Raw genomic sequence first — 15,050 nt, 5'->3', positions numbered from 1 at the left:
GAAAGAGGTAAAGAAGGTAGCATGGGTTTTAGAAAATAATTTTTCTTTGGATTGGTGGGTGGCTATCTAACTCTTAATACCATTAAAATATAGGGCCATTATTTTAGTGAATGATTTCAGAAAATGATAGTAAATTCTGGTGATTTATCTCAACTATTTTAGATCAGTACATTATTTTTGGAACTGAAGATGGTATTTATACATTGAATCTCAATGAACTACATGAGGCAACGATGGAACAGGTAATTTAGGAGTTTTAACTCAAAAAATTAGTTTGAGTCAATTGAATAAAGTAAATATCTTAATTTTAAAGCAATTTATATGGGCCTCAGTTTTAATTTTTATGATTTAAATATTTAAAGGGGTGAAATTGTACTCTTCACATGTTCATGTTGAAAGATTTTTTTCCCATAAGGTTTTGGTAATTTACTGAAAGGTAGAAAATACTTGTTTTTCTACTCTTTCAGACTGTTGCAATTTGGAGGTTAAGGGGTAAGGGAATGAAAATCGGAGAGTTTTAATTACCTTTTTTTTCTTAATAGTTATTTCCACGGAAATGTACTTGGCTCTATGTCATCAATAATACTTTAATGTCATTGTCAGGTATGTATATTATGAAAATGATATGAAAAATAAACCATGGACAAGCAGAGAAATGTAATTTTAATACACATTATTTTAAAATGTTATTCAGGGTAATTATAATCTAGTATAGTTAACTTTGAGACTTGCAGGTATTTTTTACCGATGTAGAATTGGAAGAAACTTTGAGAAGGGACCTTGTTGTTAGAGCAGTACTTCCCACACCTGCCCAGGAACTACATAGTTGGGGAACATGACAGTGATTGTTCCCTGAGGCCATCCCCTTCTCCACAGTCTCTGTTACTGTCACCATCCCTGCCTTCCACTGAGAATCAACAGTTGAAGGGAAAGAATCAGAGGATCCAGATGCTTCCTTTCTTTGTAATCTTGAGCCAATCACTGTCTCTTGTCTCTCAGCCTCAGTTTTCTTTTTTTTTCATAAATTATATCTTTTTTTTAAATTTATTTTTTATTGAAGTATAGTTGATTTACAGTGTCATGTTAATTTCTGCTGTACAACAAAGTGATTCAGTTATACATATATATACATTCTTTTTCATATTCTTTTCCATTATGGTTTATCACAGGATATTGAATAAAGTTTCCTGTGCTATACAGTGGGACCTTGTTGTTTAAACATTCTGTATATAGTAGTTTGCATCTGCTAATCCCAAACTCCCAGTCCATCCCTCCCCCACGCCCCCTTCCCACTGTCAACCATAAGTCTGTTCTCTATGTCTGTGAGTCTGTTGCTGTTTCGTAGATAGGTTCCTTTGTGTCATATTCTAGATTCCACATATAAGTGATATCATATGGTATTTGTTTTTCTCTTTCTGACTTAATTCACTTTAAGTGTGATAATCTCTAAGTCCATCCATGTTGTTGTGCTCAGTTTTCTTAATTGTAACATAAGGATGATGGTAACAATAACAGCCTCACAAGATTGCTGTGAGGATCAAGTGAGATATCCAAAGTACTTAGAAAACTGTGAAGATGCTTGCTGGTAGAATTCATGTTATTATGGACCACATATTTATTAACCAACTTGGACCAATGCTTTCAAGTCTCATAAATAATCAAATGGGTTCCAGAGCAACCTATTCTAATTTTGTTGTTTGTATTTTTCTTTTTTCATTGTTGTTGGGCAGGGGGTGGTGTTCAGGCTTTTTCCCCTAATTGTTACCTGCCAAAACCTATTTTCTTACATTTTAGATTTAAGTGGCTACCTGAAGGCTTGCTGCTTGCTTTCATTCTGATAGTAGAGTACAGTTGGCCCTCTGTATCTGCATGCACAGATTCAACCAACTGTAGATAGAATTTTTTTTTAATTCCAGGAAGTTCCAAAAAGACAAAACTTGAATTTGCCAGGCATTGGGTCACTATTTACATACATTTACATTGTATTAGGTATCATACATAATCTAGAGATGATTTAAAGTATGTGGAAGAATGGGCATAGGTTATATGCAAGTACTACACCATTTTATATAATGGACTTTTTATAAGGGACCTCAGATTTTGGTATCCGCAGGGGGTCCTGGAACAATACTCTGTGGTGGGACCACTATACAAGATAGTTAATTATTTCTCTCTGTTCCTTAATCCTAATGCTATCAGCTATTAAAATAGCATTTATCCCTTTCTCCACTTTGAAAAATTATTTTAACATTTCTTAAATTTTTTTCAGTTTTTTTGTTTGATACTCTTTCATGCTCTGTATCTCAATAGATATGTGATGAATACATCCTAGCTCTTATTTACTGTACTGTCAGGCTTTTCATTATTAAGTCTACCCTTCAGCTACTTATGCGTTAAAGCATCAGTGCTGATATAGTTTTAACTCACTGACAGATCATTATGAATTGTGGTCTAATTTAAGAAATGCCATTTTCATAATTTTAAGTATGTGTGTGTGAGTGTGTATAACTTAAACTCATCTACTAACCATCACCTAGTAGAGATTCTTCAGGAATTTGTATATTTGAGCTGATGACAGTGTTTACAAAGAGCATATTATTTGATTGTCTATAAATGTCTTTTAAAAAACTGGGGTCCTCAAAATATTTAATCTCTTTGATTTTGATTATGTTTCCCCCAGTTTTCTTACTTTTGTTTATAACATATTAATATATCATATTACTATTATGAAAATAAACTTAAACCCAGATCTGTTTGAATTAACAATTCTGAGTTGTATTCATATAGAGTCACTTTCCTCTAACTCTCTTACTGCTTTTATCCCTATTTATGCCTGTCTTTGGGAATAAGCTTAAAAGCCACCCAGAGTACATCTTGTATATTTATAAAATAACTACAGAAAGACAGGGAAAAATTAGCCTATAAATTGGTTCTTTCCAAACTGTAGTTAAAATGACCTGTGGAACTGAATGAAGATAGGTAGCAGTGCTCAATAGGAGAAAACGTTCTGTTTAAGGGTCTGCATTTCTTTGCATGTGTGCACAAACATGTACATGTGTTAGCTGCTTGGGTAGCTAGTTATATATAAAGGGGTACTGGAGAAAGGAAGGGTGGTATAGTGTTAGGCAGAATGTTTGCATTTTGAGAAAATACAGAAAATTTTGTTGAGGGTAAAACCATTTTTTTTTTCATGTTTTCTAGTAGTAAAATGATAAATACTATTTTGGGTTGTTATAGTACCATGTCATGTATATAAGGAGTCAGAAAATGTTTACCATATATCCCCCTTTTTTATACAGCTGTGGTTTTGGTTATATGGAAATTGTAGCTCTATTGTCCCATATAAATTATAGGATATAATTGTAGCCCTACTATATCCTATGGCATATAATATTAGTTTGCTTTATTTTTCTTAGTATTTCAATGTTATCTTCAAGACTTCATTCACAATCAGTTTTTAATCCAAGGTAATGTGGTAGATTATTGATAAAAATAGGACTATCTCAGAAAGATAATGTAGTATAGTTATATAATTTTCCATGTTGTACTGAAATAATCACATGTACATCATTGTAACTCAGTCTATTGTACACTGTTTAACAATTTCTTTTTCTATGTTGGCTTCATTAAGGTTTACATATATTCTGCCCAGATCACCTATTAGTCAGAATGTATCTAATTTATGTACTGGGAAACAAAATTATCTACTTTCTTAAAACTCATTTTACTTATTATCTTTCAAAATAGTATTAACTAGGCTTTTTTGTTTGTGTTTTTCTCTATTTTTCTTGGCTTTTTGAACATGGCTGGACTCGTCATTTTAGAAGGTAATTATCTTTTCTTTTGCTTGAAAATAGTATTTCTCTGCTTTAAATAATTCTAATAAAAATAACATGTTTCTCTTTTATAGGAAAAACCTTTCAGCTCTACTCTCATAATCTTATAGCTTTGTTTGAACAAGCCAAAAAACCAGGACTAGCTGCCCATATTCAAACACATAGGTTTCCAGACCGCATACTACCAAGGTACAGAATATTTTGATTCTACTGGGAGTGAGGGGAATTAGTGTCTATTTTTAAAACAGCCAGTCTTCCTTGCCCACTAAAAAACTTTTTGTCTTAATTTTGAAAGGTAGTTTACACTAAAGTAAATGTCATCTAGAATTCAAAAGATAAGTGTTTTGTAACTTGACTGTCCATGTCAATCATCCATAGAAGTTTTATAATATAGATTCCCAGGTCCTGCCTCAGTTCTATAAAATCAGATAGTTTGGGGTCAGAGTTTAAGACAGTGGTTTTTAGAGCTCCTTGACTGGTTCTGATGGAACTGATTCACCCGTCACTCACTGTTTGGGAACCACTGCAGTAGAGTACATTTATGTTGTCTTATGTTTTCAGAAAGTTCGCTTTAACAACAAAGATTCCTGATACAAAAGGCTGCCACAAATGTTGCATAGGTGAGTAAATGCTGTTTCTCAAACTGGATGATTAGAACTTTTAACATCTTTAAAATTATCTGTAGAGTCTTATAGTATTAAATGAAGGAAGGTAGGCTTTATATTTGTTCTAAATAAGGAGTTAAGGGGCCATTGAAGCTCAGGAATGTATAGTCGGACATAAAAATGCTTGAAGATAATTGCTCTGATGCTTTCTCAGAGCATAGTGTTCCTCAAATTTTTTAACCATAGTCCCTAAGGCTCTATCTCTGCTAATATCCTAGCTTTCATTTAACACTTACCATTTATTTAACAGTTATTGCTTAGTGTTTTATGAACATTATTATTTCAGGAGTTTGGCCAACTATGAAGTTAGAAGGAACAGTCCACACAAGACCACTCACTTCTGATACCAACTACAAGTTTGGGGAGTTCCCCAAACCACCTTCATGTTCAATAATTCACTAGAAGGACTCACAGAATTCACTGAAAATGGTTATACTCTGGTTATGGTTTATTACAGGGAAAGAATATAGATTCAAATCAGCCAAGGGAAGAAGTGCATAGGGCAGAATCCAGGAAAAATACCAGATGTAGAGCTTCTGTTGTCCTTTCTCTATGGAATAATAGACAGCGTATGGACAGTGTTACTTTTCTGACAGTGATGTGTAACAATACACACAGAGCATTACCAACTAGGGAAGCTTACTCAGCAACCTCAGTGTCCGGAGTTTTTATTAAGGCTCTATCACATGGGCATGCTTGATTGCCCACGTGGCTGATCTCAGTATCTATCCCCTCTGGAGGTCAAGTGATATTGCCTGACCCAAAGCCCCTACCCTAAATTACATGGCTCGTCTTTCTGGCATTACTGTCCCCCACCCTGAGACTATCCAGTGTCGCCAGCCCCCACTCTAAATCATATTGTTGGAGTATACGGTGACCAAGGCCCCAGGCAAACAAAGACACTCCTGTCAGGCATGACATTCCTGAGGCTTAGACATTAACTCCCAAAAGAGAGGACAAAGGCCAGACCTCTTGGGGCAAGGTTAAATTCTGTGCTATATAATTATCTTCTCTCGCTTAACCCTTAAACAGCTTATGATACTTATGTCACTAGTAGCAGAACCTGGGATCAGACCTGGTCTGTGGCTTCAAATTCTGGGCTCCTAACTTTCTGTTTATTCTTTTTGTTTAATCAGTGAGCCTAAACATTGATCTTCATGCTGCATTAGGTCCACAGCATACTGTCTAGTTATAAGCAAATTTCATGAGCATTTTTCTAGGGAGATGCAGGTCCATTTCTGTTGTCAGATTCCCAGTATCTCTGACTCAGGAAAGGTCTTGATGCTTACAATCTGAGGTATAACTCATAAATATCTTAAGATAGAGCTTACTGCAAATAACTACTCTTATAATCAAATACATTACTGTTGATGGGAATCAAATGGGGGAGAAGGAAAGACCAATGTGAATTTCTGTAGATTTGAGTCAAGGAAGTTACATCTTTATTAAGCTATAAAATAATTAGTTATTTTCATCTTGTCTTAAGTAGACAGCTGTAAACTATTATACCAAAAATGGAATCATAGGACTTCCCTGGTGGCACAGTGGTTAAGGATCTGCCTGCCAGTGCAGGGGACACGGGTTCAAGCCCTGGTCTGGGAAGATTCCACATGCCACGGAGTAACTAAGCCCGTGTGCCACAACTACTGAGCCTGCGCTCTAGAGCCTGTGAATCACGACTACTGAGCCCGTGCACCATAACTACTGAAGCCCGCGTGCCTAAAGCCCTTGCTCCACAAGAGAAGCCACCGCAATAAGACCATGCACCGCAACAAAGAGTAGCCCCCACTCGCCGCAACTAGAGAAAAGCCTGTGCGCAGCAATGAAGACCCAATAAATAAATAAATAAACAAGTTTTGTTTAAATGGAATGATAGATTTCAGTTGCCTTCTAGACCTTCTTATTCACTAGACCTAGAATTCACTCTTTTGGTCCATTTACTTAAGCAGCTCTTTAGATTGTAAAATAGTTTAGGTGTTTTGGTGCTTAAAATACTGTTTTTATGTTTAAGAACCTAGTATATTAAAGATGTTTAGAAGTAAATGTATGCAATTAAAATTGAGATAAGAGAGTGAAAAGGAAAGGGTATAACAAAGCCAAAGGAAAAAGATATCATCTTTCTTTACTTTCTGCACTCTTATCATCCTAGTTCAAATGATTATTCTTCCATTCATATTTTGGTATCAGTGGCAGGCCACATTTAATTGGTTTTTCCTATGTATCAGCACTGCCTAAAGAAAGCTGGGTTAGCTTTTAGGTGAATATAACTTAGTAATTGCTTTTAGCTAAACTTTGTTTTTATATAAAAATATTCAGTGTTTTGGGTGTGTCTGTTTTGTTTTGTTTCTTTCCAGTCAGAAACCCTTACACAGGACATAAATACCTCTGTGGAGCTTTACAGTCTGGAATTGTTTTACTTCAGTGGTATGAGCCAATGCAGAAATTCATGTTAATTAAGGTATATATTACTTTGCTTACATTTTTTTAATTTAGGAAACACTAATGTATAACTGAGCCTGAAATTTTAAGACCCCAATGCTACCATCTAGGGTTAGCATGTTTATAGTTTTTATAGCTGTTTATTTGGTTTAGGGATTTTTGTGTTCTTAAGATTTTATCTTTTAACTTATGTTAATAAACTTCCAGAAATATCACAGCCATAAAGAAGAATATGGCCAAGTCTCTAAAACATATTTTTATGGAAAACTGATTCTTATCATAATATTTAAAGGTAGTCCTTTTTTAAATTGAAGTATTATGATATTGTGTTAGTTTCAGGTATACAGCAAAGTATTCAGTTATTTCTTATTTTCCATTATAGGTTATTAAAAGATATTAAATATAGTTCCCTGTGTTATACAGTAAATCCTTGTTCCTTATCTATTTTATGTATAGTAGTTTGTTAATCCCATACTTCTTATTTATCCCTCCCCCACTCCCTTTCCTCTTTGTTTTCTATGTCTGTGAGTTTGTTTCTGTTTTGTATATATATTCATTTGTATTATTTTTTAGATTCCACATATAAATGATATCATATAGTATTTGTCTTTGTCTGACTTACTTCACTAAGCATAATATTCTCTAGGTCCATCCATGTTTCTGCAAATGGCAATATTTCATTCCTTTTATGGCTAAATAATATTCCTGTGTGTGTGTGTGTGTGTGTGTGTGTATCAATCACATTTTCTTACGCCAGTCATCTGTTGATGGGCACTTGGATTGTTTCTGGTCTTGGCTGTTGTAAATAGTGCCGCTGTGAACGGCATGGGGTGCATGTATCTTTTCAAATTAGAGTTTCATCTTTTCCAAAAATATGCCCAGGAGTGAGATTGCTGGATCATATGTTAGCTCTATTTTTAGTTTTTTAAGGAACCTCCGTACTGTTCTCCATAGTGGCTGCACCAATTTATATCCCCACGAACAGTGTAGGAGGGTTCCCTTTTCTCCACATCCTTTCTAGCATTTATTATTTATAGACTTTTTAGTGATGGCCATTTTGACTGTTGCAAGGTGGTACCTCATTGTAGTTTTGATTTGCATTTCTCTAATAATTAGCGATGTTGAACAACTTTTCATGTGCCTGTTAGCCATTTGTATGTCTTCTTTGGGAAAATGTCTATTTAGGTGTTCTGCCCATTTTTTGATTGGGTTGTTTTTTTGATACTGAGTTATATGAGCTGTTTGTATATTTTGGAAATTAACCCCTTGTCAGTTGCATCATTTTCAAATATTTTGTCCCATTCTGGATGTTTTCTTTGTTTTTTTTATGGTTTCCTTTGCTGTGCAAAAAGCTTTTAAGTTTGATTACATCCTATTTGTTTATTTTTGCTTATTTTTATTTTTTTGCCTTGGGAGACTGATCTAAGAAAATAGTGCTATGATTTTTGTCAAAGAATGTTTTGCCTATGTTCTCTTCTAAGAGTTTTATGGTGCTATATCTTATATTTAAATCTTTAAACAGGTTGAGTTTATTATTGTATATGGTTTGAGAGAGTGTTCTAACTTCATTGATTTACATGAGGCTGTCCAGCTTTCCTAACACTGCATGTTGAAGAGACTGTCTTTTCTCCATTGTATATTCTTTTCTCCTTTGTTGTAGATTAATTGATCATAGGTGTTGTGGGATTACTTCTAGGCTCTCTATTCTGTTCCACTGATCTATATGTCTTTTTTTGTGCTGATAAGAGGTAGTCGTTTTTCAGAATTAGATCAATCAAGAAAATGAAAGCCTTTCTGTTGAATTTATTCAACAATATGAATGAGGAGATTGTTTCTAAATTATACATCTGTTTATTTTTTGCAGCACTTTGATTTTCCTTTGCCAAGTCCTTTGAATGTGTTTGAAATGCTGGTAATACCAGAACAGGAATACCCTATGGTCTGTGTAGCTATTAGCAAGGGCACCGAATTAAATCAGGTAGTTCAGTTTGAGACAATCAATTTGAACTCTGCATCTTCATGGTTTACAGAAATTGGTGGAGGTAAGTGTTTTTTACTTTATGTTAAAATATTGATGCTTTTGCCTACAAAAGAAGCAGAATAGGTTCAACCTGCGTGGGCTCTTTCAAATAAAGATTCAGAACATAGTTTCCCAAGTAAGCCCAGAGGATCATGTACATATAGTTTATGATCTCTATTTGCCTGAGGCAATTTGATAACAAAGTATTTTACCAAGGAAAATTTTAATGACTCCTGCCTGACATTTAAAAGTCTTAGTTGTTATCTGTTAATCTTTAGACTTACTAAATAATTAAGTTTTCTAAGATACTGTTCAAATTTTATCAGCTTCTCAAGCAAAGAAATAACTTTTTTTTTTCTATCACTTTTTTCCCCCCACACTTCTTAAAATCATTGAGTTCTGGTACTTTTCATACTTGAATAGAAGCCTCTCATGTGTGGCCTCCAAGCTTTACCATTTAAAGATACAGGAAAATATCTCTTGCATTTTCTGAGAATGGTTTGTTAGCCTAGGATTTTATCAAACATGTCTCAATGAAAACTCTGAAAAGGTTGAGAAGTTTATTTTCAAACTTTAAAATTGGAACAAATCAATCAAGAATTCATGTCAAGAGAATTCCCTGGTACTGCAGTGGTTAAGAATCCACCTTCCAGGGCTTCCCTGGTGGCACAGTGGTTGAGAATCTGCCTGCCAATGCAGGGGACACGGGTTCGAGCCCTGTTCTGGGAAGATCCCACATGCCGTGGAGCAACTTGGCCCATGAGCCACAACTACTGAGCCTGCATGTCTGGAGCCTGTGCTCCGCAACAAGAGAGGCCGTGGTAGTGAGAGGCCCGCGCACCGCAATGAAGAGTGGCCCCCGCTCGCCGCAACTAGAGAAAGCCCTTGCACAGAAATGAAGACCCAACACAGCCAAAAATAAATAAATAAATAAGTAAATACTAGCCATGCTTTAAAAAAGAATCCACCTTCCAATGCAGGGGACAAGGGTTCGATCCCTAGTCAGAGAACTAGATCCCACATGCATGCCACAACTAAGAGTTCACGTGCCACAACTAAGGAGCCCATGAGCCACAACTAAAGAGCCCGCCGGCCGCAACTAAGGAGCCCGTGAGCCGCAACTAAGGAGCCTGCCTGCCGCAACTAAGACCCAGCGCAACCAAACTAAATAAATAAACTTTAAAAATTTTTTAAATAAAATATTAAAGAATTCATGTTAAAAAATAAGTAAAATGAAGAAGGTCTTCATTTTGCCAGTTTACTGTTTTTGTTGTGCTAGTGTAGTATCACCCAGATTTATCAAGCCATTTTTACATATGAAGTCAAGTAAGCTTTAGTTATAACTTATTTCATTTCTGACCACTGTTACATTCTTTATCACCTCGAGAAGTCTGTTACAAGTATTATAAGTTTGAAGGTTCTTATTAAGTATCTTTGGCTTTTGATCATTTATAGGCTAAATTATAAGAACACTTTTATAAAACCCAGCTACTTAAGTTAATGTAGAACTGCACTAATGTCACTTTCAGAATCACTATGAACTAGTGGTGTTCTAGTAAATGTTTAACAATAGACTCTTGGGGTGCACAGAAGCCTGGTTGGTAGCAGTTGCCTATTTCTGTGGTATAAATGCTCCCACCACAGCCAATTTCAGACTACCAACTTGATGTCATCTGGCTTGCAAAATTTCTGAAAATTTATCAGTCCAGTACAAGCCAGTTCCAGCATGCCCTGGTCTAATATCACTGTCTTTATAGACCAAATTATAATTTCCAGTAGAATAAAATAGGAATGTATTCTTTTACCCTCCCACCCCACCTACACCCACCTTTCTTTCTAATAATGTTTTTGGCTGAGGTAGATGCATATCTTCCTGGTATACCTAACAGAAAGGTGGAAATGACATTTATTATCATAAAATATAAACAGCCCAAATAGAAGTGTGTTCCTATCATGTAATTATTGCTAAAAAGAAGAGTTATGGGTCAGTTTATTTAAAAACTTAAGATCATGTTTGGCAGACAGCCCCAACTTGTTTTTACTGGTTAGTATACAATAATAGTGTAGAGAAAGTCATTTCATATGATTATCTAATGTGAGTTTTCAAACAACTATCTTCTGTATGATGTATTAGGAGGTTACATTGCTTAAGGCTGGGCATTCAGTGAGTCATCTTGTGAATTTGCAGGGGTGAGGGTTGAGAGGTTTTTGTTGTTGTTTGGTTTGTTTTTTTAATGCCAGAGGCAAACTGTTCTACCCACTTTTAACATTGTCTAGGCTAAAATTAAGGCAGACCCAAAATTACTTCCTAAGGAGAGCCAGGACTCTGAGGGTAAACATTCAAATCACCCTAAAGCAGAAACTGTCTTTATTAGGCTTTTCCATTTTCATAAATGATTGCTAATCTATCTCCCAGGTATGTTGATTGTTGAGGCCATGCCTTGAATTGGCAACAGCTGTAACAGTTAAAATGAACTCCTAGTCCAAGACTCTTTTAGTCATAGTTTGATGTATTATTGCAGTATCCTTTTCTCCAAGGATGGTGCTTAGCACTTATCAGCACTCAATAAATGTTGAATAAATGCACGAACATAGCTTTACAGAGAAAAGCTATTTTTTGGAATGTTGCCAAGGGACAACAGTTTACCAATTCTGTACATCTGGATTCTTCACTATATATGGACTTTGGAAGGTCCACAAAAACCCAAAATAATAATTTTGTGTTTATGCTCAGATGTGCAGTTTTTAAGGGAGAGGAGTTATGGGTGTCCCAAAGAGACGTAGTTAAGAATGACTGCTCTGAGATTACAGTGGCAAAGGATGAGTGGGAAGTAAATAAATAGAGACAGCAAAGGTGGACAACATTTTTTGATAGTTTGAGTGGGAAGAACAAGAGAAAAATGTTAGCTGAAATGAAAAGAGGAATTATTGAAGTGCGGCTTGCAGGATCTTAGTTCCCCGACCAAGGATCGAACCCTGGCCCCTGGCAGTGAGAACGCTGAGTCCTAACCACTGGTCCACCCTGGAATTCCCAAGTGTGTCATGAACGCAAGACATAAAGTATATTCATAAGACGCTTAAAGAGGAGAAGCAAGAAGAACTACAATCCTGCAGCCTGTGGAGCAAAAACCACATTCACAGAAAGAGAGACAAGATGAAAAGGCAGAGGGCTATGTACCAGATGAAGGAACAAGATAAAAACCCCAGAAAAACAACTAAATGAAGTGGAGATAGGCAACCTTCCAGAAAAAGAATTCAGAATAATGATAGTGAAGATGATCCAGGACCTCGGAAAAAGAATGGAGGCAAAGATCGAGAAGATGCAAGAAATGTTTAACAAAGACCTAGAAGAATTAGAGAACACGCAAACAGAGATGAACAATACAATAACTGAAATGAAAACTACACTAGAAGGAATCAATAGCAGAATAACTGGGGCAGAAGAACAGATAAGGGACCTGGAAGACAGAATGGTGGAATTCAATGCTGCGGAACAGAATAAAGAAAAAAGAATGAAAAGAAATGAAGACAGCCTAAGAGACCTCTGGGACAACATTAAATGCAACAACATTCACATTATAGGGGTCCCAGAAGGAGAAGAGAGAGAGAAAGGACCCGAGAAAATATTTGAAGAGATTATAGTCGAAAACTTCCCTAACATGGGAAAGGAACTAGCCACCCAAGTCCAGGAAGCGCAGAGAGTCCCATACAGGATAAACCCAAGGAGAAACACGCCGAGACACATAGTAATCAAACTGGCAAAAATTAAAACAAAGAAAAACTATTGACAGCAGCAAGGGAAAAACGACAAAAAACATACAAGGGAACTCCCATAAGGTTAACAGCTGATTTCTCAGCAGTAACTACAAGCCAGAAGGGAGTGGCATGATATACTTAAAGTGATGAAAGGGAAGAACCTACAACCAAGATTACTCTACCTGGCAAGGATCTCATTCAGATTCGATGGAGAAATCAAAAGCTTTACAGACAAGCAAAAGCTAAGAGAATTCAGCACCACCACACCAGCTCTACAACAAATGCTAAAGGAACTTCTCTAAGTGGGAAACACAAGAGAAGAAAAGGACCTATAAAAACAAACCCAAAACAATTAAGAAAATGGTCATAAGAGCACACATATCGACAATTACCTTAAACATGAATGGATTAAATGCTCCAACCAAAAGACACAGGTTTGCTGAATGGATACAAAAACAAGACCCGTATATATATATATATATATATATATATATGCTGTGTACAAGAGACCCACTTCAGACCTAGGGACACATACAGACTGAAAGTGAGGGGATGGAAAAAAGATATTCCATGCAAATGGAAATCAAAAGAAAGCTGGAGTAGCAATACTCATATCAGATAAAATAGACTTTAAAAAATGTTACAAGAGACAAGGAAAGACACTACATAATGATCAAGGGATCAATCCAAGAAGAAGATACAACAATTATAAATATATATGCAGCCAACGTAGGAGCACCTCAATACATAAGGCAACTGCTAACAGCTCTAAAAGAGGAAATCGACAGTAACATAATAATAGTGGGGGACTTTAACACCTCACACCAATGGACAGAACTTTCCAAACAGAAAGTTAATAAGGAAACACAAACTTTAAATGACACAATAGACCAGATAGATTTAATTGATATTTATAGGACATTCCATCCAAAAACAGCAGATTACACTTTCTTCTCGAGTGCGCACGGAACATTCTCCAGGATAGATCACATCTTGGGTGACAAATGAAGCCTCAGTAAATTTAAGAAAACAAATCATACCAAGCATCTTTTCTGACCACAACGCTATGAGATTAGAAATCAGTTACAGGGAAAAAAATGTAAAAAACACGAACACATGGAGGCTAAACAATACGTTACTAAATAACCAAGAGATCACTGAAGAAATCAAAGAGGAAATCAAAAAATACCTAGAGACAAATGACAATGAAAACACAACGATCCAAAACCTATGGGAGGGAGGCAGCAAAAGCAGTTCTAAGAGGGACGTTTATAGCTATACAAGCCTACCTCAAGAAACAAGGAAAACCTCAAATAAACAATCTAACCTTACACCTAAAGGAACTAGAGAAAGAAGAACAAACAAAACCCAAAGTTAGCAGAAGGAAAGAAATCATAAAGATCAGAGCAGAATAAATGAAATAGAAACAAAGAAAACAGTAGCAAAGATCAATAAAACTAAAAGCTGGTTCTTTGAGAAGATTAAGAAAATTTATAAACCATTAGCCAGACTCATCAAAAAAAAGAGGGAGAGGACTCAAATCAGTAAAATTAGAAATGAAAAAGGAGAAGTTAAAACAGACACCGCAGAAATACAAAGTATCCCAAGAGACTACTACAAGCAACTCTATGCCAATGAAATGGACAACCTGAAAGAAATGGACAAATTCTTACAAAGGTATAACCTTCCACGACTGAACCAGGAAGAAACAGAAAATATGAACAGACCAATCACAAGTAATGAAATTGAAACTGTGATTAAAAATCTTCCAACAAACAAAAGTCCAGGACCAGATGGCTTCACAGGTGAATTCTATCAAACATTCAGAGAAGAGCTAACACCCATCCTTCTCAAACTCTTCCATAAAATTGCAGAGGAAGGAACACCCCCAAACTCATTCTGTGAGGCCACCATCACCCTGATACCAAAACCAGACAAAGATACTACAAAAAAAGAAAATTACAGACCAATATCACTGATGAATATAGATGCAAAGATCCTCAACAAAATACTAGCAAACAGAATCCAGAAACACATTAAAAGGATCATACACCATGATGAAGTGGAATTCATCCCAAGGATGCAAGGATTCTTCAATATACGCAAGTCAATCAGTGTGATACACCATATTAACAAATTGAAGAATAAAAACCATATGATCATCTCAATAGATGCAGAAAAAGCTTTTGACAAAATTCAACACCCACTTATGATAAAAACTCTCCAGAAAGTGGGCACAGAGGGAACCTACCTCAACATAACAAAGGCCATATACGACAAACCCACAGCAAACATCATTCTCAATGGCGAAAAACTGAAAGCATTTCCTCTAAG

The 15,050-nt window shown here is 35.9% G+C and overlaps 1 protein-coding gene across 3 annotated transcripts in view; it reads left to right on the top strand.

Moving 5' to 3' along the window:
* The window catches only part of MAP4K5 (mitogen-activated protein kinase kinase kinase kinase 5), a 144,301-nt gene that overhangs the window by 114,541 nt on the left and 14,710 nt on the right, over nt 1-15,050 (top strand). For all 3 annotated transcript variants that reach the window (XM_057542092.1, XM_057542091.1, XM_057542089.1), the window contains exons 22-27: nt 163-242; nt 543-603; nt 3,911-4,025; nt 4,398-4,456; nt 6,856-6,959; nt 8,805-8,982. In XM_057542092.1, coding sequence (XP_057398075.1) covers nt 163-242; nt 543-603; nt 3,911-4,025; nt 4,398-4,456; nt 6,856-6,959; nt 8,805-8,982 — 597 coding nt within the window. The remainder of the gene's footprint in view (nt 1-162; nt 243-542; nt 604-3,910; nt 4,026-4,397; nt 4,457-6,855; nt 6,960-8,804; nt 8,983-15,050) is intronic.

The sequence above is a fragment of the Balaenoptera acutorostrata genome, chromosome 3 (genome assembly GCF_949987535.1).
Source record: "Balaenoptera acutorostrata chromosome 3, mBalAcu1.1, whole genome shotgun sequence".
Classification (NCBI taxonomy): domain Eukaryota; kingdom Metazoa; phylum Chordata; class Mammalia; order Artiodactyla; family Balaenopteridae; genus Balaenoptera; species Balaenoptera acutorostrata.
This window is presented reverse-complemented; position numbering and strand designations above follow the sequence as displayed.